This window comes from Rhamphochromis sp. 'chilingali' (assembly GCF_963969265.1).
Source record: "Rhamphochromis sp. 'chilingali' genome assembly, chromosome: 21".
Lineage (NCBI taxonomy): Eukaryota > Metazoa > Chordata > Actinopteri > Cichliformes > Cichlidae > Rhamphochromis > Rhamphochromis sp. 'chilingali'.
Window position 1 is genome coordinate 29,921,660 of NC_137949.1, and position 23,955 is coordinate 29,945,614.

Below are 23,955 nucleotides of genomic sequence, written 5' to 3' on the forward strand. Positions count from 1 at the left end.
GGTTTGTTTAACATTACAATTAGTTCACTGTACTCAAGTGACCTCCACAGGAACTGAGGCAGCTCTGAAGGCTACTAGCAAAGTGTCACTTTTACATGGATTTGTGGCATCAAATAAAAAGTTTTTATTGTTGAAAAATGTTCTGACAAGTTCTGACAAGTATTAGTAGAGTCTGTGCACTTCTTTCAGACCATTTATCTCACTGATCCCCTCAGACCTAAGGTTTGCATGTATTACTATTTTTTTGTTTGTTATTGGCACTAGGGGGCGGTGGAGACACAGACTGGAATTAAGATGAGCAGCACAGACCGCCAAAAAAATACCTAAAAATGTCCAAAGGGTTACTAAAACTGCCAGAAAAATGCCGGTAGTAGAAAACAGGTGCTGCCCTAATACATCAAACACAATCGCAATCATAAAATTATGCAATCATACTTACAAATTTCTCTGGACAGAGAAAGTCAAACAGCTTTACCATCCCAAAATCATCGCCCGTGACGATGTTAAGGCCCGAGTGGGACACGCAGGCACAGGTGACGTCTGCTTTGTCAGTGTTACGGGACCAGATCCCTACGACCTCGTCCCCAAGGACACTGGGTACACACACAGTGACATTTTCCTTAGTTTCCAAATAAATAAGGATGCCTTCTGTTACTCTTATTAGTGTGACCCTCACCTTGTCCAGGTGGCCCAGGTGATCCTGTCAATATAAGACTGTTCTGTGACCTGCTTCCCAGATGGCACCTCGTACACGAGTCGTTTATAAGCACCCGTGGATATCTGTTTAAAGACATGGCAGGTTAGAGAAGTATCAGCTCGCCAGCGTCTCACTCTCTCCTGCAACAAGTTAATGAGCCCTCCACACCTGGACGTAGTTGCTGTCGGCAGAAAAGTCCATCTGCATCACAAAGCTGGGGATGTCCCTGCAGCTGTTGATTCGGTTCAGCTGCGGGCCGAGCGTCAGGTCGTAGAAGTCAACGGCGCACTCATTGGAGCCCACAGCCAGGTAGCGAGAATTCGGACTGAACCTGCGAAGGAGGAGATGAAATCACAATTCTCCTCAGATTTGTTTAACAGTACGCCAAGTACAGTTGGAGTATTCTTCAGTTTAGATGGTTCATTAAACATATCACAGTGACAAATCACATCAAAAAAATATTAAATGTCAATAAATATAAAAAATAAAATAAAAATAGAATCTATTCACATAGTGTGGCGATTGTAGACATCCAGAGTCTCAATAAATGTGTCTTTCAGTGACTCATGAGGCAAGTTGTAAGAAAATATTTGACAGATACTAAAACTAAGGCTTATATTTGATTTTAGTTTTCTAATTCACAAGGTTTCAGTTTTTGGTTAACTAAAATGTCTTTTTTCACATCTAATTATAGTTTTTGGTTTAGTTTTAGTTAACTTTGCTCTGGACAGTGCAAATCATAATGTGTCCCAGACAAATGTCTTACTCTTAATCCATATCCAGCTGGCACTCGCTGACTTCAGCCCTAATCCTTTGAGATCCACACAAACATTTTGTCGGGAGCTTGAAACCAAAAATTGATTGTTTTTTGGCAGTGGCTGCTGAAGGGTGTAAATAATGACAAAACTGGCAAGACGGTCCACCTCACTAACGTCCTTCCTCATTACAAAAATGTTCTTTTATAAATAAGAAAAGACTTTTAGACACACCAGAAAGTTTTTACTGAAGGAAAGTTTGACTGTGCTTTGTGTGCATTACCTAATATCCTGAATAGGTGAACGCCGGTCCCTTTTCTTCCCCCAGATTTTGAGTGAGGCGACCAGCAGGATGATGAATTCTCCATTCTTCATGCCGATGGCCACCATGTCTCCCTCAGGACTGTAGCTGATGGTGTGCGCCGGGTGGCCCAGGTTCACCTTATTCAGCATCTTCTGTTCCCCCCACATAGCGATGAAAAACCAGCACAGAGTTTCTGTTAACTTCTTGACAAACTGATGTAAATCTGAGGCTGCTCTGTTCAACGTAAGACCTGACCTTTTCTGGGATGTCCCACAGACGAACAGTGCCATCCTCTGCGGCTGACAGAAACACGTCTCTAGAAGGATGCGTGCCCAAACCCCATATCGGTCCGTCCATGTGTCCGTTCACCAGGATGTTGCACGCTGCATTCTTCTCTCCTACTTCAATGATCTCTGCATTCCTGGTCCCCACCAGGATTTTACCCTGGCACATCAAAAGAGATAACACTGGTCAGCATTTTGCTCCTGGGATTCTTTCACCTGCACTTAGTAAAGTTTCACCTGTCGACTCCAAATCTGAAAACCGTTGTCATCTTTTTTTTTAGTTATGATGTATCAGATAACTATTACCACGGAAACAGCGGTAACTTCAGCATTTATGAAACAAGTTCGGTCCTGAGAAAAGTGAAGGCATAATTAAGGAGGGTTTTATTTTTTTGGTCTTGAAAGCTGTGATTGTCTTGATGATGATTTAAAAAGAAAGTCATCTGAATCAGCAGCATGGGAAGTATTCTCTTGGCTATCACAGAGCAGAGAGTTATACTGAGCTTGTAGAGAACAGCTGAAAGCATATCAGCTAATGAGCACCAGAATATCTCAGACTCATATCTGAAATCCCTGTAATAGACTAGATTAAGAGCTGGCCTAAAGGTCCCAGTGGCAAACCACAAACATTATTTGTAGACTGGTCTAGCGTACTCTAAAAAAATTGGACAATTTTTTTAAATCAAGCACCGTGTGATTTGTGACCTACCTTTCCCCGGCATACAGAGCGAACACAGTCTATGATTTGTCCGGTTTCTAACCGAAAGGCTCTGCAGCGTTTCAGCTCCTGATCCCAGAGCTTCAGAGCACCGCCCTCCTTTGACCTGTGGAAAATAACCATGGGAATCTCTTTCATTCATATCTTAAATAAATACATGTATTTAATCCTGTTAATATGCATTTTTCAACATTAGGTTTAATATTATTTCCTGCAAGGTGTTTCCTCAAGCTATATTTTGCCTGGGCACAGTGTTTATACATGCCTATAATAAACTGACACCTGACATCTTACTAATATGGAATATAACATATGAATGTAACAGAGAAGAACTTACGGTCTTTCTTTGCCTCCGGTGACGATGAGGCCGTCCCTCAGTGTGGTGTACATAGTGAACACGGGGCCCGTATGAGCTTTGGCCACTATTCTTACTAGAATGTGTTCCTTCCACACACACACATCCCCACTTATGGTACCTGTAAATGTCAAGTTATTCTGAAAAGAAAACAAATCTGCACTAATCTAGTGGCCTAAGAGAGCAGAGCAAGCAGCACAAAAACAGTTCACAGCACATTCAAGCATACAGTGTGGCATCTGTCGAGCTGTAAATATTATTAGACTTGATTCACGAGGTAAAAACAAACAGCGTGTTAAAATTGGAGGCAGAACAGGCATCACGGGATTGACTTACAGCTCCAAATGCTACAGAAAGCATGGTCTGCATCCGAGCGTCCTCCAGGGTACTGAGCACGCCTTTCTTGCTGAGCAAAGCTCGGCCAGCTAATGTCCAGAAACGCACGTGCTTGATGCCCACAGACACAAAGTGTGTGTCTGAGTCCGGCCGAAACTCGGCCACAAAGATCCTCTGGGTGTGACCTATCCGGCTGGCCACTTTGGCACCTGAAAGCAAGCGTGTTTGTTCTGTCAGTGAAAATCCCAGCAGCAAAATCAGGGAAGTGCTTTTTTGTTTTCCTACCTTCTTGCCACTTCCAGATGGTGACAGTGTGTTCGGGATCCAGGCCCACAGACAGCAGGAGTTTTCCTGTGGCACTGAAACTAACAGAACAAACTCCACCCGCGTGGAAACAGCGTAGCACCGACAGCGTCTGCTTGGTCATGGCATCCCACACATGGATAGATGGAGACGTGGCTGAGGGAAAGCAAACAGACATTTTATCACAGTTATTCTTAATTCTTAATTACGCCTTTAGATATGATTTTCTATTCCTCAAAGTTCTGTTTTATTTTATACACTGCTCTCTACAAATTTTATATTCTTATTTGGCAGCTTTTTGAAGGTAGATATTGCCACTAGATGGCAGTGACTTCACATACTTAGTGGTCAGATCCTTAACAGTTGTTGAATGTTTAAACTCTTACCTGACATGTCACCGATATCACCTGTAAACCAAAATAAAAAAACACTTTTATTGACAAAAACATGGCTTTTGAGCAGCAGTGGTAACCAAAACTTCAACAAAACCATTAGCCTTTAAACTAGCTAACAAAAGTGATCTGCAAATTAAAAAGAGATCAGTTGTCCTGTCACAACTCCTTTGTCACTTCTCTTTTACAATGTGAGAAAAATATACTTTTAATAAATTCCTACAGGTACAGATGAGGACAGAATTAGTAGCCTTACTTTGAAAATGTCATTTTTTTAAGCATTTCCCTAAGTGTTAAGTTTTTAACACAGCTTTTTCAAACTTACTTTTACAAAAGCTAAAAACTACAAGGGTCATAATTATTACCCCTCTGATGCTAATATCAATTTGTGAATCATTTTTGCTGGATTTTGCTGCCTGCGGTCGTTTGCTGCAGTTTTCATCAAGTCTCACATGTCTCCTGAAATCGGAGCGCATTCTTCTTCTGGAAATCAGCTTATCTCGCTTTTATTATCCGCTGACGTCAACAGTAGTTTCCAGTTCACCCCACAGATTTTCAGTGGGATTCAAGTCAGGGCTTTGTGCAGGCCAGTAAATAACATCTTGTCCTTTCGGAGATAGTTCATCACCAGGAGTGATGGATGTTTTGGGTTGTTGTCGTATTGGAAGACAATGCAACGACCCAGACACGCTTTTGCTGTTTTCTTCCCAAATCTTTACTTTCCTTCTTTCGTCATGACTTTCTTCCACCTTGACCCGATTCCCAGTTCCTGACACACTGCAGCGTCCGCACAGCTTCGGTGGGGATGGCGTTCTTTGTGTTGTAGGCCTCTCCCTTCTTTCTCCAAACATAAGCAGCTTCTGTGTCCAAAGAGCTCCAGTTTCATCTCATATGCTCAAAGGACACACTTCCAGTATCCATAATCTTTCTGCAGGTTGTCCTTAGGATACTTCAGTTTGACTTGAAGGTGTCTCTTCTGCAGAAGTGCAGTTTTCTTGCTTTCCAACCTCGCAGTCCATTCCTCTGCAGAGCTCTAGTGATTGTCCTCTGGAGAATGACTCGGCTACGTCAAGTCTTGGCAGTTGTTCTGGGGTCTTTAGGCACATCTCCCACGAGTCTTTGAAATCTGTCTCTTCCTTACTCTGCCAGGCTTGTTACGTACAACGTGGCTTCCTTTGAATTTCTTGATGACACTTCTCAGTCCACTTCTTGACATGTTTTCTCAAGTCTAAACTGATTTCTTTTATATTTTGGCATCAAGTGGCATTGGAAAAACTTCAACAAAAATGTAAAATTTCATAGCAGTGCTAATAATGTTGTCCTCATCTGTATTCATGTTTTAAAAATGGTGATCTGGAGATTTGGTTGATTGTGCTGATAAGCCTATAAGAGGGAGATGTATGGTAATCCAACACAGGACAGAGACTAGAGAAAGAAGCAGCTGCTGACACAGGAGGGCGACTTTTCACAAACATACCTACTTGGCCAGTTGCCACCACGTTGGGGAATTTGGGGTGTTGATTGATGGTCAGGCACAAAATGTCATCACTGTGTTCCACATAGAAACTTTGGCAGGCTGTGTGAATACACACATACACACATTACATTAAATACGTGATTTTTTTTTTTGCTTTGATGGTTTAGTCGATCTTCTGCCGACTTACAAGTCGTCAAGTTGAGGACAATACCGACGGAGGCCGTGTGGTAGATTATGTCAGTCCCCTCATTCAGGTAGTGCACGTTGTTGCGGCAGTCGTTGCCACGGTAACCAAACACCAGCTCTAACACCAGGTCCTGTGGGAGAGTCAGGGGGAAAAAAAAGGCGATCTGAAAGTCAGAAAGGTTAACGCCATGACAACCAAGATCTTCAGGGCCAGCTTGCTCGCTGAAGATCGCCATCATTCGATTAGAGCATCATCATCATCCTCATCCACAGAGAGGCTATGTGGACTGAGGACGAGCATGCAGTGTCTTAGGCTAAAATGATCACATTAGAAAACAGCATTCTCAATCATCTGCTAATCTAAGACAGACAAGCCTTCTTGGGTCTACATAAATACATCATTTGTGTATCTGTATTAATGTGTTCAGGTGAGAATATGAGGCATGAGTGTAGATTTCAGCAGATGCAGGGGACATGTGTCCTTCAATATTTACAATGCATGCATTTGTCTCCTCTGATAAAACAGTTAAGAGTGGTTGTGGCACCTCTCTGAATCTGTGGGCACACAGACTGTTAACCACGAAGGTCACAGGAGATCATGTGACAATAAAGCCTTTTTTCTCAAAATATCTGAATTACGTTGTACTGTTTGCTTTAAAGCGTTTTCCAAGCTTTAAAGTGTTGCTGCCAGTTTGATGAAAATCTTAACGTATTGTTCCCTGACCTTGTTTTCAGCCTGCATGCTAGTTGAGGTGCACACATTTCCTAAAAACATCCCAGAACAGAGAGCACGAGCCGAAATCTCGCAGAAACACATAACGGCTGTGACATTTCATCAAAATAAACGTACTTATCAAAATCCCCAAGCAAAAGGAAAATATCTGGCACAACTGGAAACTCATTAATCTTTTACCCTCCAATCTAAAACCAGGCAAAAATAAAACACAAAAGAGTGCATCACACCTACACATGTGTTACATTACATAAGATTAATTGTATGAAAGTCCAGAAGGCTGGAGTGCCCATTTTTTAATTTAATAAATTCATTTTCACAATGAATCCATGCAGGAAAAGAACTGCAATACGAGAAAAGAAGTGACTGACACTCAAAATCTTCCACGTGACGATCACAGCACCCCTGCCAGGGTTCAAATGAAACCAGCACTCATGACATTAGGTCCTTACCTCGATGGGTCTCTTCTTTTTGCCGACATTGTTGGTCTGCAGCTTCTCTGGCTGTGGCAGCGCTCTGCTGACAGGAGGCCTGAAACAGACAGCTGTGATAAGAGAATTGGCGTAGAGCTGCTTTTCATGCTGACAGCAATAATGATGATGACGAACATAATAAGGATCATTGCACTACCGTTGTTACATGAATATAACACTGCTTACTCTTCACAGCACTCTGCGTCTCCTGTATTTGGCTGTGTGAGCTCTTCTTTATCACTTTCAGTTACTTCCTGTTTAATTTTCAGGGTAAGTTTCCTGCTTATGTTTCCAATCGTGCCTTCATTATTGTCTGATTTAATTTACTGCTGTCTTATTAGCCTCCTCCCTGGTGCGTACTCAGTCAGATCGACGAGTCATCTTCCTCAAGCATTTTTTTAAATTATTAACTTGTGTCAGCAACTGGTTCCACCTAAGAACTTCACTACACTTCTTATAGTATATTTTAGTAAGTAATTAGTGGTTAATATCAATAGCAAGCTGCCTCTCTACTGTTTTCGAGCTGAAACACAAAATAAACTGGAATATCAATGACGTAGTAGCTCAACTGGCTCAATATCCATCACAATTCAAAAGTTATTGTAGTGTGTGAAGAAGAAGAAGAGAATGAAAGCTATAAATTAAGTTAAAGAGGATCACGACAGGTTTAGTATCCAGGACAAATGAACGTCTTGAACACCACCAAATAAAGCAGAGACTTCAGGAGTAATAAACATGTGCGGTCAGTAGTAACTACTGCCATAAAAACCATGAATATATATGAACGCAGTGGCATGACATCAATTCAGTGCACTGGTAATATTACTGATGTTACTTTAACAGTCATAGGAATGCCACCACTATGCTTCCATAATGTGGGACTAAACCAACAGTTAGACCTGTTCATTTTCATTATTTTGTGCATACAAAAGTTAGCACAAGGAAGAATTGTTAAACCTTGCCTCGTTTGCCTCGAGCACACTTAGGTGACAGAATCATTTTTTAATGTAAGCGTTTGACAAAACAGAAATCGTTTCCTGGTTTAAATTTGGATGATTTCCCCTTCAGGATCATCTCTTCAGGCTTCTCTTGACAGCTTTCAGCTTGGCTGCTATTTTTAGATCTCTCTGAGGTCCTGTTCTGTCCCTCTTTTGTTCCCATGCGAAGTGTGCTGGATCTCCTCCAGTGTGCACAAAAGTTGCTTTGGAATCTGGGAAATGGGGCTGACGAGGCGAAAAGTTGTGTTGGCGTGACCAAAGCACAGTTCAGGTCAGGATGTCACCGCAACGATAGCCTCACCCTGGCAGACAAATTCATGTTGCACAACCCTGTGGGCGATGAAAACAACCAAACAAAACTCCAATAGAAAACTACTCATTTACAATTCAGCTCTTGTGTTTCTTTAAATCAGGGCTGTCAAACTCAATTCAGTCTCAATCTCAATGTCGCACCAAATTTTCTGTTTTTAATAAGTAACAGAATTCTAATAATGTTCACCTGGATCACAGCAAAGAGTTTAAAAAAGCTGAAACACAAACCCAAATGAAAGACACAATTTACCCCACTCGGGCAAAATTTATAAATTTTTTTGCAAACTTTAACCCTGGAAAACCCATGGGATCAAATTTAACCCCATGGTTTCCCTAGTAAACCAATGGGGTCGGATCTGACCCCATGGGTTCTCCAGGGTTAAAGACTCCTGTTTAAACTAGATTAATGTCTGAAATGTGGCAATTAAAATAAAAGCTATTTTAAAAATTTATCTTAGAATAGTGCCCTTTTTGAGGTTTAGTGACTAAACAATAGCAGTATTTATTCACAGTTCAAACTATGGAAAAGTAAAGCTAGCATCCCACACAGGGAGCAGTGGTGTAATTAATGATGTTACTGCAGTTTTCACACTTTGCAAAGCCATCCAATAGGCTGAATTAGACTTGTTGGTGAGCCAATATTGAAATATTTGAAACCCCTGCTGTGTATTAAAAGTTAGGCTTCTCTTGAAATTCTGTGCAAGTTTGAGGTCAAGGGTAAGAGGCAAGAGGTCAGAGCAGGACCACCAACAATCCAAAAATAGCAGATTTCTACAAGCCAACTCCTGTAACTTTATATGAACAAACCGTAGTTAATGCAGGTCAGAAAAAGACCACAAAAGTGATAGCGAGGAGAAAATGAAGAGTAGAAAAACACAGTGAGGAACTTACCTCGATCCTCTTCATGGCAGCAATGACAAAGAAAAAACAAGAGTTAGAAAAAAAGGTTTCCCACAGCGCTCACTGCTGCCAGGCGGACACGTGCAAAGCAACACCTCAGCCACTGAGGATATAAAGTACAAGAGTCAGTGCCGCCGTGTAACCATGACAACCAAAGTCCATTTCTATGACAACCGCTGCCCAGAAGATGCTGCGTGGTTGGTTGCGTCGATGTCAAAAAAATAAATGAATCAATCAATCTGTGAAAGAACAAATCTGAAGCACCGACAGTCGGTGATGCATTCGAGATGTTTTATAATTGTGGGAAAGTTCATAATGCATGATCTGGAACAATAAGAAACTTTTAAAGGGATGATCATGTATAATGTTAATATTTCTTATCGCTTGATATCACTATAATCCTCCCATTTCTCCCCGAGTCGCTGACTGTTGAAAAGATTTAGTACTTGTTCAGATTCTGTTGCGATGACTACGAACGAGGACAGGACACTGCAGCAAAATAATTCAATGTCTTATTGAACTTTAAGCCCCATTTTTTCCTGGTAGTGAGAACGCCCAAAACAGGGATTTAATTTGTCCAGCTTTTTTCAAACATGAACTCCAGACAAGAACGAAAAATGAACACAATCATCCGTCGATGTGTTGTTTTTAATGTGATTCTTTCTAATTCTCGTGTTTCTCTGTCTTGCTCATGTCCCTTCTCTCGCACTCTTCTGTATTCCCTCATCTTTTTCTTTTTTTACCATGTTTGGTGTTCATGTTTAAGGAGCTCTACAAGGGACACTGGAGAAGGAAAAATTGAAGATATATTTTTGCAAGATCGCGCAAAAGTTTTTCATTTAAGTCCATGCACTTTCAAATCAGTACTGAAACCTGTCACACACCTGCGAGAGAGATTCAGAGATTTTTCTTTGAGCTTGGCATCAACTACAAAGACATTAACTCAGTGCTTTGCAGTTTTTTTCTCCAATGTCCCCTGCAGGGCTCTGTACATGTTCATGTCTCAGCAATACTTATAGCTGTTTTTTTCACATGTCCTGCTTCAGTGTCCTTGGGAAAGATACCCAACCCAAGTTGGCTTCACTTCATCTGTATGAGTGTGCGTGTGTGTGTTAGTGCATAAATCCATAGAAGAAAGCGCTGTAAGTACTGTGGCTTGTACTTAAAAGTGCTCAAGTGTTCAATTAGAGTAAAAGAGCACTTTATAAGTCCAAGTCATTGATCATTTTTGCTTTTAATTCCTGTTTTTTCCCTCTTTTATGACTGTGTGCCACACCTTATCATCTTTACCTGTGTCTGTCAATCACCTGTGCATATAGTCCTACTTCATCCATCTTTGTCAAGCTTCTCTCTTTGTGCTTCTGATCCGTGTTTTGATCCCTGCTTGCATTAACATATTACCATATGAAGCCTGTTTCTTGTTCTTATCACCTTCTACTTTTGGGTCTTCTCACTAAGATTTTACAACTTCAGTTTCCAGCGGAAACTGGAAACTGTTACTGGAGTGTGTCAAAGACAAGACAGATCTGCACTTTTTTTCACATTAAAGCGTTGCACTGAATCTGTACTCAGGAGCTTGTAGGTAAGATTGTTTCACATCCTTTCCTACTGATTTTGTCATTTGTTTTCTTACATTAATTCTGACTTGGGGAAAGTTATTTATTTTGCACTTTATTTTCTTAAGGCTTCACTGTAGTGACTCCCTCCTCACTCACCTGCCTACAACCAGTTCAGAATCAGCATCAAATCAATCTTTTGACTAGTTTTAGCACATTACCCCTACTCTGGCTTCTTTCCATTTTTAACATTTGTACATTTAACACATGTCTGTGTCGTACCCCAGGCTGCACAGCAGAAATGTTGAGATTCTCAGATTCACAAGAGGAGCCACTCTAGATTCAAAGCTTAACTCTAAAGGTGATAATGCTTTGCTTGGATATAGCATGACCTGACTTGAAAGATAAGGTTTGCAGATTTTCCTCGAATCACTTCTTAAATCATATTTTTGTAGCACAGCTTTTATGTAATCCTATCTTTTCTTGTGTTTTTGTTTTTTAACTGTTGGTGTTTTTTATAATGAAAATTTGATTTGTGCATTTTGCCATCCCCTTTTCCTTATATTAACCTTTTAATTTGACCATTTTGTGGGCTTAACGATTGACTTCCTGTTTGAATGTGGTGTTCTGCTTTTTGCTTGTCTGTCAAAGTGAGTTTCAAAGAGTTTATAATCTTTATTTCAGAGCTGCTATATGAGCAAAGTTAATATTGTGCATCTCAGTTGGGTAATGTCTACAAAAACTAAGGGTTATGGTGCATGTGTGAAAACATGTAATGGGATCAAGGCCACACTTTCTTTCTTTTTTTTGCTGTTACATACAGTTTGCCTATGTGCCTATGCTTATTGCTTTAGCAGAATCGCTCTATATAATTACAAGAACTTACCTGACTACCCCTTGTCTTCAAGTGGAATAAAATAATGGAGCAGGATAGTGACAGATGGACAGCCATTAAAGGAAAGAAGAGCAGAAAAGGCAGAGTTATTTCAAAAGGAAAGGGACAGGACAGGGCTGTGTGAAGAAGTCAGGTTTGGCTTTAGCTTGACACAAAAGCCTCGTTATTATTATTGCGTCACTGCTTCAGTGAGGAATACCTTTCATCCACAGAGGGCTCTTTCAGCTGCAAGTGGGGTTTCACGCCTGTCATTGGTCGCATGTTGGTGGATAAGGCCTTGATGGTGTAGTTGATTTCGTTCTCCCTCGTCACATCGCTGTCATAACCTGGTGGGGCAAAAGGAAACTCGATTTTTCATTCGACAAGAGGATCACGTCTGACAAATAAAAATCTTAGAAGAACTCAATTTCTTGCCTCCATCGTCCTCGCTCTCAATATCCGACTCCTCGCTGTCACACTGTCTGATTTCGCGGTGGCCCTCGGGCTCGTGGGCCCAAATCATGAGGCACGTGTCACCCCCACCGACAGTCACCAAGAGGCTGTCGTCGTGGGTCCATCGCACATTAGTAACATGTGTGCTGTGGGCCATGTAGCGTTTGAACTTTGCATACTTCCCCTGGGGGAGAAGGACGCTATTTAACATTTGTGACATTATCACATAATTAACATAAAATTTGCACAACTTATAACTCGAGTCATGCGATGTTTAAACAAGATAATACAGAGAATTATGCACTGTGTCGAACCTTGACAGGATATCTGAAGAGCTTGATGTATCCTAGATCATCTCCTGTTGCTAGCACCTTCCTGTCATTACTAAGGCAGGCAGCGGTCACCTCAGTGACCTCGCTTATCACAGGCCAGATGCCCTCAACAAATGTTCCCAGGACACACGTCCATGTGCTCCAATCGATCTTCTCCACCTGAATAAAGCCAGGAAATAAGAAAACAAATGTCAAACTGGAAGGACATTAACATAGGTTAGAAATACAGTCTGAGGGTTTTACTCCAAGAAGCCTCACAGGTAAAACTAAAATATTATATTGAATTCTAAACCCTACAGAACCCCACACCATGCCTTTATTAGAAGATTCAACGTTTGGAACCATCTGTAATCTTCAGTGGCTGGAGGAAGATAATTTATAATACACCAGCTGCCAAAGGAAATGATTTAAAATATAAGAATATATCTTTTGGATGAATAATTATGTGCTGCTTGGAAAAGCTTTTGCACAAATTTCTTAATGTAAAAAGAAAAATCCAGAGTCAGATGTGACAGACTTTTAGTGCACAGCTTAAAGTGGACCTATTATGGTCATTTATAGCTTTATATTTTTATTCCAGGACTCAAGCAGAGAAGCTTTGTTGCAGCACATTAGTTTACCCATGTAAAAACTCAAGCTGTGATATACTGCCCGCTGCAAATAAAAGGTTTAAACAGCAGGCAGGTGGGGCTTCTTAAGCCTTATTAGGAAAATCAGCACTGACTGATGTCATAAATTGTTAATAGTGGAAAAAAGTGTCTGAAACTGAGCATTTAGGGCAGTCTGAAGGTTGAGTTTTAGACTCACAGTAAGTTTCACTTAGAGACACGATTACCTAATTATTTGAAACTAGGGTCATATTTAATACGAGCATTCATCACTGCAGGATCGTCAAAGGATCATCATGTTGCCTTTAAACTACACATTGACATTGTCCTTTTTTTGCTAAAAGTTCTATCAGACGATGGGTTTCCTACCATCATCATTGTTTGGTCAGAGAGTATCGTATGGTTGGTGGAATTCACTCCCTATTATTTTGTGCTTCTGCCACTATGTAAATAACACTGGATGTCTGTTAAATGTCAGGCTACAGCTGTAAGATGGTCAGCTTGCCTTAAAGGAAGAACTGGAAAAGTGGAAAATAGTTTAACAGACCTGGCTCAACTAGTTAGCTGCTTACACATGCTCCCAGTATATTTGCTAAGCTAAGCTATGCTAACTTCTGCTGGCTCCAGTATGGAGGAGGTGGTTGGTGACAGAATGCTGGCAAGAGTCCTGGCAATCACGGACAACGACTCCCACCCCCTTCATAACACACTGGACACACTGACCGTTTCAGCAACACATTCCTTCAACCCGCTTTGTGAAGGAACAACACACGAGGTCGTTCCTTCCTGCTGCTATCAGACTCTTTAATTCTTCTAACTGGGTCAGACCTACCCATACTGAACAGGACTAAACACCCCTCACTGCACTCCATTACTTATTGTAAGCCACGATGTGTATTTACACACCTGTGCACCTATAATATCCCAGACACATTTAATATTTGTATTCTTTTATATTTATATTCATAGTTATAGTTGCCTGTTGTATGTATTTCCCATTTATTACGTTTCTCTGATCTGATTTTGCACAAATTAATGTGATCATAACATCGGATTTTGGCATAAAGATGACATGCTGTATTAAAATGACAAATTTAAATATTTAGTGAATAAACAGGAAATAAAATAGGACCACGAACAGAGCCTTGAGGCTCTCCACAGCACAAACTATCTCATCAATAGAAACAAAGAAAAAGGCAAAAAAAAAACCCAAAACACAAGCCAGGCAAGAGCAGACCTAACCTTTCAATTACAATCCTATAACTACTGCGGACTAACACTAGGAATGTTAGGGAATAATAGACGAATGGATCACAATGAGGTAAAATGAGAAGGGAGGACGTCTAATGCTCCACTGAGACGTGACCTAGTGACATCTCTCATCTCTGACCTTTATTTTCTTAACGCTCCCTGTTTCTGTGTGCCTCACAAGCAGTGTGAATGTCACAATGTTTTAAAGTGACCCTAAACACTATCCCACTTCCACTGCCAAAATTAGAATGATACTGGTGAAAACTGGGCCGTCTTAATGCTTCACTGCCCTTCCCCAAGCCTCCTGTGATCCCGAGGGGAAAATGTGTGCCAACAGCACCATAACCATGTTGTGCCTTTTCTTCACTGCTTACCTCTGTAGCTGGGATGGTCTGCCTTTTGCCTCGAGGAGCCTCGAAAAAAAACTGCTCCTTAGCACTCGTGTTGACTTGAAGTAGTTTTCCTGTTAATTAAAGAGCCCAGTGGGTATATTGGTGAATATTTTTTTAACAGCGAGATTTTGAATCTATAACTGGTTCCTAAACAGTCATTTGTAGAGATATAGTGAGCATTTTAAGAACCTGCTTACCCCTCCGATCCCAATCCAGATGGGTAATGTAGTTGAGGCATCCTTTGCACACTCCTACCCTTTTGCTGCTCATTACATTGTAAATATCCACAAAGCTGTCTCCTGATGCCACTGCAAGGTACTTCCCAGCTCCTGAGCCAATAAGAAAGGAGGATAAAAGGGCAAGTTAGTTTCAGTCCAGACTGAATTATCGCAAAAGTTGTCCCCTTGTGATCAAATCACTCTAACTTAGGTGATCACCTGACTTTTCATATAGCATCACAAGCAGGTGAATAATGTACATATGGCATATAAATAAACAATAACACGGCCCCTTAGTCTCCCTACCTTGTCTTCTCTTCTAGTCCCACAAAGAAAATATTGGATTACCTCAAAGTCTAGATTTCCATAATTCTTCTTTACTTGAGCAGAAGTACAGATACTTATGTTAAAAAATACTATCTAAAAGAAGTAGTGATTCAACTTCTTTAACTCAAGTAAAAGTGAAAAAGTACAGGCCCTGTAGTAGAAGTAAGAAAGTAAGACGTAGCTCTTTGGAGAACATTTCTACCAGTTATTTTTGTGCATTTCTAGATTCTAATTCTAAATTCTAATGAACCCTAAGATTGTTCGAAGTGACTCAGTGTGGGGAATTAAAATCACTCACAATCATTTCTATTGACAGCTCCAGCAGATTTTCTGTGTGCACAGGCTATGATCAGCTGACCTGCTGCAGCAGCTGCTACTGTGAGGTTTACTGCTCTTTGTGGATTTACACAACTGAATTTAACAAGAAGTAATCAGATGTTTCATTATTCATCTTGCTGTTTAGAAAGGTCTACATACTTGAAAAAATAATAGCATAATTAAGGACTACAAACTTTTGTTACGCCAATATTAAAAGGAGGCGACCCGGCCATTTTGACTAATTACAGGCCAATATCAAACTTGTGTGTTTTGGCAAAAGTCCTTGAGTCTCTCGTCAGTGAGCAATTAAAAGAGTTCTTGTACTCTAATGAAGTTCTTTCAAAACTACAATCTGGGTTCAGAAAACAGCATAGTGCTGTCACGGCTGCCACAAAAGTGATAAATGACATACTTGTTGCTCTTGATAAAAAACAGCACTGTGCTTCTCTCTTTATTGACCTGTCAAAAGCTTTCGACACTGTGGATCACGCCATTTTAAAGCATAGGCTTCTTTCTTTGGGGCTGTCTAGACATGTTGTCTCCTGGTTTACTAATTATTTGAGTGACAGGACTCAATGCATTAAATGTGAAAATCTGTGCTCAGAACTTTTGAATATTCACACTGGGGTGCCACAGGGTTCAATTTTAGGACCTCTGCTGTTCATCATGTATATAAATGATTTGGGACAAAATGTGTCCAATGCTAGTATGCATTTTTATGCTGATGACACAGTTATTTATTCCTTTGGCTCAAACTTTGAAAAGGCAATAGAATCGTTGCAGAAAGCTTTTGACGTGGTTCAGCACACACTTCTGGAGCTGAAATTGGTTCTCAATGCTGAAAAGACAAAGCTAATGTTGTTTTCAAACATGAAGAGATTTCCTCAAACTGTCCCCTTGGTGTCCACTCTTGAGGGAAACCTCATAGAAGTGGTGCATACGTATAAATATCTTGGCTTTTTAATTGATGATTCTCTGACCTTTAAACCTCACATAGACAATCTTGTGAAAAAACTCAAACTAAAATTGGGATTTTTCTTTCGAAACAAATTTTGCTTTTCTTTTGAGACAAAAAAGCGTCTTGTAAATGCTACATTTTTATCTGTTTTAGATTATGGTGATCTGCTGTACATGAATGCTTCCGCCCAGTGTCTTCATAAGATTGACTCAGTTTATCATGCCTCCTTACGGTTTATTACAAACTGTAGGGCCTTGACCCATTGTTGTGATCTGTACGCTCGAGTGGGATGGCCTTCGTTGTCCTCCAGGAGGTTTGCTCACTGGTGCATCTTTATTTATAAGGCCCTGCTTGGACAAATGCCCACCTACATTTGCGATCTGCTCACACGGAGAAGTACTGTTTCTTACAGCCTGCGTTCAAGCGATCTTTTATTGCTCAATGTTCCATTTGCCAGAACTGAACTGGGAAAGAGGGCTTTTACTTATGCTGCCCCTTTCACATGGAACATGATGCAAAAAGACTGGAAGATAGCAGATCTTATTTCATTAAATGCTTTTAAGTCCAGATTGAGAGAGCCAGAGAAAAATGTTTTTAAAATGTAATTGTTATTTATAATATGTATGTAACTTTGTAATTTCAACGTGTTGTCGCCTCTTGGCCAGGACTCCCTTGCAAAAGAGGTTTTTAATCTCAATGGGACTTTTCCTGGTTAAATAAAGGTTAATAATAATAATAATAAATATTACTACACAACTTTGTATAATGCCTTCTAATCTAAGGAAGGCACTCTCAGTAAAGAATGGGTGTTGGGTAGAGAAACAGGATCCCTTGCATTGTAGATTAAGGTTAAGTGTCCAAGAGAAAGAGAGTTTAGTTTCTTGCTCTCACTTTGTCCACCCCCACTGTTTCTCATTCCTCTCTTGCTGTTTCTCTGTCTGGCCTTATTACAGAAAGCCATTAATTTGGGTCATGCCTGCAGCAATAGCTCTCCGACTCACAGCGGGAGGAAAATATATACACCAGCTGAAATACTGCACAGCATCCTACGTACTGTAAACTCAGATGCTTTGGAGGGCACATGGCTTTTAGAAGTCTATTTTATTCTCAGAGTTTTGTATCGGTGAGGAAATGCGGAGGTGAGCAGACAGACCTGGAGAGAATCTGATATCTGAGATGATGTCCTTGCGGTGGTGGAAGGACACCAGGTCCTCCAGGGTGTCTGCGTTCACAATAATGAAACTGCCGTCGTTCAGGCCCACTGCTAAAGCTTTGCCATCAGGGGAGAAGCAGCAGCAACGGCCGCCTGCGGCGGACAAGGTGTCTGTTAAATGCCTGGGACGATCCACTTCCTGTTATCAGTTAGCTTTTCAACAGTGACTCACCTTTCCTGAGTTTGCGTACAGCCAACATGCAGTGGCTCGGGGACAGGTCCCATATGCGCAGGGTTTTGTCATCGCTGACGGTAGCACAGAGAGGGAGATGGGGATGAGTGGCCAGGCCCCACACTTCACCCTCCATGTGACCCTGCCAATACACAAAAGCAGAAATATTTGATTTAAGTGATCAACACACTTTTACAACAGGTGATGGAGGAAAAAAAGTTGAAAAATGATTCAACATGAATATATATGCATATTGTTTGTGTCTGATTTTGTGTTTTTTATTCCCTGTTTCTGTGTTGACTTAATTTATTTTTCTCTTTGCGTTTTCTTAATTCTGAAGGCTCACCTCATACATCTTTTTTGCCTTACCTCCCTCCTGCGTATTCCTTCTGAGCTCTTTAGCACTGATTTGATCAAACTTGATTTTTCTTAAGGGAGCACTTTTCCTTTATCGTATTCTGTGAATCAGTAAATATAATTTCACTTAATATTGGTCCACTCTGTCTCATTTTGTGTCTGCTTATGGGTACACTGGCTATACAATTAAACAAGGGGTCCTCATGAACTATTTTAGTCATTTATGACTAAATACTACACACAAAAAAACTTTTTATAATGGCTTTACAGTTTCCATTATGTGCGATAAATATTCTATTGTAATTCATCATATCCCTGTGGGAATCAATATCTACATTAGGACTTGATGTTGATATTCTAAGCCTGCACCATGCTTCACTACAAAACACTACAATGCAGTGATTAGAAGTGAAAAATCAAAGCCTATGATGTTAAAAGAGACACTTAAACATAGAGAAATAAAGAGACACTTTTTATTTAGAGCATCGAGTCAGTTAAACTGCTGGGATATTGATCTGGTCAGTTAAATAACAGAGTGGGTTATTGTTCACTATCAGCTGCTTTGGTGTTAATGAAATTAACAACCCTCCAAACAGGAATGGTTTTACAGGTGGAGGCCACGGATATTTTCCCCCTCCTCATCTTTTCTGTCTGTTTTTTTTTCTTACTAGTCTTGCATTTGGCCAAGGTCAGTGTCACTACTGGTAGCATGAGACAATACCTGGACTCTACAGAGGTCGCACAAGTAATCCAGCTCCTCCAGGATGGCACATCAATTCGTGCCCTTGCCCAAAGGTTTGCTGTGTCACCCAGCAGAGTCTCAAGTGTACTGAGTAGACTCCAGGAGACAGGCAGTCACTTTAGGAGAGCCGGGCAAGTATTTAACATACCTATTAGCAGGACCAGTATCTGCTCCTTTGAAGGTACATGATGAAAACTGCCAGAGCCCTGCTGACCACCAGCAGGCAACTGGTGTGAATGTCTCTGACCGAATAATCAGAAACAGACTTCATCAGGGTGGCCTAAGTGGGGCCTATGTCCACTGCACGGCACAATGGAGCCCGACTGGCATTTACCATAAAATACCAGAATAAGCAGGTCCACCACTGATACAGTATGCTTTTCACAGAAGAGAGCAGGTTCACGCTGAACACATTTGACAGACGTGAAAGAGCCTGGAGGAGCCATGGAGAATGTTATGCTGCCTGTAACATCATTCAACACGACCAGTTTGGTGGTGGGTCAGTCTGGAATGGTCTGCACCTCAGACTGTTCAGGGGCTCTGTGAGGGACTGGTCCATGCCCCAACATTGTCAGGCATGCATTAAAGCATGCGGCGGCCATACAAACAACTGATTATTTTGAGTTGCTGCAATTAAATTTTGATAAAATGGACTAGCCTGGTGCAACATTTTTTTGCTTTGATTTTCGGGGTATCTTTCCATTCAGCACTCTGTAGGTTTAAAATTGTCATTGCAGTAAATTGATGTGGCTTCCTTTAAATCCCAACATCCACACTATATCAGTATAGACATCCAGGATGATTTTTTTCCAGAGATCTGATGTGTTTTTGAAGTGTTCCTTTAATTTTTTTGAGCAGTGTTTATTTGATGTCAGCAATAAACAAGAATACCACTTGCACACACATAAATCGTTGTATTCTTTCTTTACTGCCTATACCAGGGGTGGGCAACTCCAGGCCACGAGGGCCGGTGTCCCTGCAGGTTTTAGATGTGTCCTTGAACCAACACAGCGGATTTAAATGGCTAAATTAGCTCCTCAACATGTCCTGAAGTTCTCCAGAGGCCTGGTAACGAACTAATCATGTGATTCAGGGTGAGATCTAAAACCTGCAGGACACCGGCCCTCGAGGCCTGGAATTGCCCACCCCTGGCCTATACATACCAGTATTCATGGAGTTTCTGCTCATCTAACACAGTTAACCTCATTAGCTTGTAGAATAAACCGTCCCCGTTCGTTCTCGTCAATTGATCGCTTCTTGTGCGATCTAAAGGGCAATCAATAGCATTTGCTCCATCTGCCTAAAATCAAGGCAGATGAGGAGAAATTGTAGGAGCACTTAACCAAATTAACAACCTCCCACTGAGTGCCAGTAATTCATCAGCATTTACAACTATTTCCTCTGTGAATCGGCATTGGTAAGTTTGCATGTTTTAGACTATTAACCATACTATAATATGCATCTATTACTGCAGACTAGTTTACAAAGTGTAACATATTGTGACGATCTTTATTTAGATTTTTGCACCCATAAAGAGGCACTTTCACATCAACCTTAATGCCTGTTAAGATAGAGTGAAACATGCCATCGGTTCTCACACACATTACCTTAGACTAATCCTTCCACCACCTTCCTAAAAGACCCTTCATTTTTGGTCCAGTAATTCAATTTAGGCGCCATGCTGAAAATTAACCTGCACAGATGAGTAATCTATGGCACCAGTATTATGTTGTTAAGAACGCTTCAACAATAAGGAAAATGTATTACATCACAATCCTCATCATGCATCCGCTTTCTATCTGTGAAATAAAGCACATATTCCACCTTTGAAATCTTTACTGGCTCAGAAGACGTTCGACTCCACTACTTGTGTCAAGTTAAAGACTTCCAGCTCATCATATTGCAGAGAAAATAGCATCCTCCTGAATATCTTGACTGGGCTGGTACAGGCTGAAGCTGATGACTGCGTATGTTATTCGCTATGTGATTTTTTTCTTACCTGGACGAGCAGAGTGATGGGACCACTCTTGTCCACCTCCAAGATCTCGCCGTTCTTGGTTCCCACTAGGATGTGGCCATGGCCAAGAGATATGGCACGTATGGAGGGATTGTCCTCCAAGAGCAACCCTGCAGAGTCAGTGAAATAAAGAATGAAGTCACAAAGACCTTAGCAGGGACCAGGCTACAGGATGCAATCTTCATTTCAGTTAAACGCACTGAATGTTTTAAATGGATTTGCATTACATAATGGCTAGACAAACATGATCCAAGGGCAGCAGCAGACAGTTGAGAACAGGGTGACCTTTTTTACCTTTGGAGCCTGGAGCTAGGACTGCTCTCTTGATGGCATAGGTTTTGAGGCATCTCTCGAAAGTGTCATCCCACAGCGCTACAATACCATCCTTTCCACCAGTCACAAATCCCTACGGGGCCAAAATATTGTAACATGTAAAGGTGCAATGATCTCTAAAATGAGATCTAAACAGATGTAACTGGGAACTCTAATATCATATTTCAAAGGGGATCTATTGTGCTTGCTTCCAACTGCATGATTTTATTCTTGGACACTGAGTAACTCCTAATTTACCTTGGTGTCTTGGCCCAGGCCTTAAATCCATTCAATTGTATGAAAGCATATCTTTTAACTCCCTCCCTCACCATTGAAGGCGACTTTCTTCTAATCTACAGCACATACTCAGAGCCAGAGCTGTGTGCCTGAGATGAGCATATTAAAAATATCTGCTCTCACTGACATCTCAACAAATATCAGCAGACTGAAGCTTGAGGTTTGAGCTGAGGGATTACTTTCACATAAAATGGACATTCACCATAAAATAAGAAAAAGCACAACAGGATCCCTTTAAAATGACGACAGAAGAACAATATCTAATGATCTGCAAGTTAAAGACAAAACTTCGCCTGATAAGGGGAAGAGCCTTTCCTCCTGGATTTGTGTTATACCTTTTCTAGAGCGTGCATACTGAAAACAGGTCCGTCGTGGGCTTTGACAGTCTTCATCAGGAACATGTCCCTCCAGATACAAATGTCCCCTGTGCATGTGCCTGAAAACACCATCTCCTCTGACCAGCCATACACAGCACACATCATAGTCTCCGTCTTCCCCATGTTTCCCTTGCGCCCAATTAGACCACCACCTGAAAGAGACCCAGACAGTCACGATGAGATGTGTCACGGCTGAGCCACAGTTCTGCTTTTTAGAGGCTGTTCTGCTAGTCAACAGTGAAATGCAGGTCTTACCAGCTTTATGCCAAAACTTCATATGTTTCACACCAGCTGTGATGAGCTTGTCAGGAAGGTAGGGATTTATTTTGACAACAAATATCTTGTCCTTGCTTCCCCTGAAAAACAACATTTTAAAATGTCAACACAAACTTTTAATTTGCACGTTTTTTTTACACTGCTGCAAAATTAAAATGCTTATATCTAGATCACAAGATAAATAATATTTAATTTGTGTAGTTACGTGTAATGTGTGTTACATCATTATGCACTATGTGGACAAACATTTTAGGCTGCATACATATTCCACTTACAGGAGCTGCTCAGTCATTGAAAGCATGCCATGAAGCTCCTAACACACAGTTTCTGTGCTGATGTTAATACAACAGGAGATTTGGAGCTCTGTAGTTACTGACGTCGGCTACTTCTATGCAGTATGCCCCTCAGCACTCGGTGAACCCGCTCTGTAACTTTACAAGGTCTGCCAGTTAGTGGATGAGATGCTGTGGCTCTTAAACGCTTACACTTCTCAATAACACCACTTACAGTGGAAGAAACGAAAAACATTCACAAACTGACTCGTTGCAGTGAGCAGTGACATACATCAATGTCGGGCATGGATTCACTTCTTTAGAGCGATCCATTCTCTCACAAGTCAAGGCAGACTGCATGGCTAGGTGGTTTATTTTATTCACTTGAATTCAAAGATTAAAAGGTGGTTTTGTCTAGTGTAATTCAAGAGGCTCTGCAGGAGACTGGGGACCTATCCAGGGTGTATCCCACCTTTTGTCTTGTGACAGCTGAAGGAGGTTGCAGCCCCCCTATGATCCTAAATTTGGATAAGTGGTTAAAAAATTGGATGGATGCAGTATTCCTCTATTGGATCCATTAAAAAATATGTTCTGAAAAAGATGTTATGATTTTTATGAGGAAACATCAACTACTTTAAAAATATGAGCAAAATAAGACACCATAATGTTACCGATCTAAGAAACAAAGCTCTCTTTATCTTTAATTAAAAGTAAAAATGAAAACCAAGAGTGACAAAATATGTTTAACAGAGCTAATTTAGAAAAAAGAAAAACTAACTGAAAAGTGTTGTGTACTTACAAATCTCACTAAAACAAAAACACACAGAAAATGTATTTAATTTTAGTCTTGATCAAATTTAGTCAACACAGCTACCCTGAGGAAGCTGTGATGCATGTTTTTTGACAGAGATGATTACATAAGGGTGTGCCAACTGTTTCCATTGTTGCATCTTATTATTGTGCTGCTCTGAACTTCTTAAATCTCGCTGCTGACAAACATCGCCCATACAGTTACACTGTAATAAAGAAAAGCTAAATCCAACAGTGAAACTAATAAAAGCACCCTCTTTAGGCTCTCCATCCCATACCCCCTCTGCCAGCGGTGCTGTACAAGCCAGGCTCTGTCAAGCCCCATTTCTCTTTGTCCACCTCACTGTATTTCCCACCAGTGTCTATAAAAGAGATTAGGCTGCTCTAGCTGTCCCTAAGCTCCAGTGAGAGCCTGGCAAGCAGCACGCAGGAGAGCAACCCGCAATGCACCGCTCCCAAGTAGCCACAGGGTATTTCACTGGAGTAAATACTAAATACGAACATCAAGTAGGATGAGCAACAAAACAAAAGCAGAGATATTTCGGGATGCGGATGCTTTCCTGTTAGTTATTTCTGGTGCCTTCGGCTTTTTAGAACTGG

At 41.0% G+C, this 23,955-nt stretch overlaps 1 protein-coding gene across 1 annotated transcript in view; it reads right to left on the reverse strand.

Annotated features, from left to right (window-relative positions):
* The window catches only part of eml5 (EMAP like 5), a 51,387-nt gene that overhangs the window by 2,468 nt on the left and 24,964 nt on the right, over nt 1-23,955 (reverse strand). Inside the window, exons 17-40 of the mRNA XM_080870440.1 lie at nt 22,253-22,353; nt 21,956-22,149; nt 21,306-21,417; nt 20,994-21,121; nt 17,896-18,037; nt 17,664-17,816; nt 14,887-15,018; nt 14,672-14,760; nt 12,421-12,597; nt 12,089-12,290; nt 11,874-12,000; nt 6,993-7,071; nt 5,809-5,938; nt 5,622-5,720; nt 4,139-4,159; nt 3,735-3,908; nt 3,450-3,658; nt 3,096-3,253; nt 2,750-2,864; nt 2,012-2,200; nt 1,736-1,908; nt 866-1,028; nt 677-780; nt 440-593 (exon numbers count right to left, since the gene is read on the reverse strand). Of these exons, the coding sequence (XP_080726566.1) occupies nt 440-593; nt 677-780; nt 866-1,028; nt 1,736-1,908; nt 2,012-2,200; nt 2,750-2,864; nt 3,096-3,253; nt 3,450-3,658; nt 3,735-3,908; nt 4,139-4,159; nt 5,622-5,720; nt 5,809-5,938; nt 6,993-7,071; nt 11,874-12,000; nt 12,089-12,290; nt 12,421-12,597; nt 14,672-14,760; nt 14,887-15,018; nt 17,664-17,816; nt 17,896-18,037; nt 20,994-21,121; nt 21,306-21,417; nt 21,956-22,149; nt 22,253-22,353 (3,325 nt within the window). The remainder of the gene's footprint in view (nt 1-439; nt 594-676; nt 781-865; nt 1,029-1,735; nt 1,909-2,011; nt 2,201-2,749; nt 2,865-3,095; nt 3,254-3,449; nt 3,659-3,734; nt 3,909-4,138; nt 4,160-5,621; nt 5,721-5,808; nt 5,939-6,992; nt 7,072-11,873; nt 12,001-12,088; nt 12,291-12,420; nt 12,598-14,671; nt 14,761-14,886; nt 15,019-17,663; nt 17,817-17,895; nt 18,038-20,993; nt 21,122-21,305; nt 21,418-21,955; nt 22,150-22,252; nt 22,354-23,955) is intronic.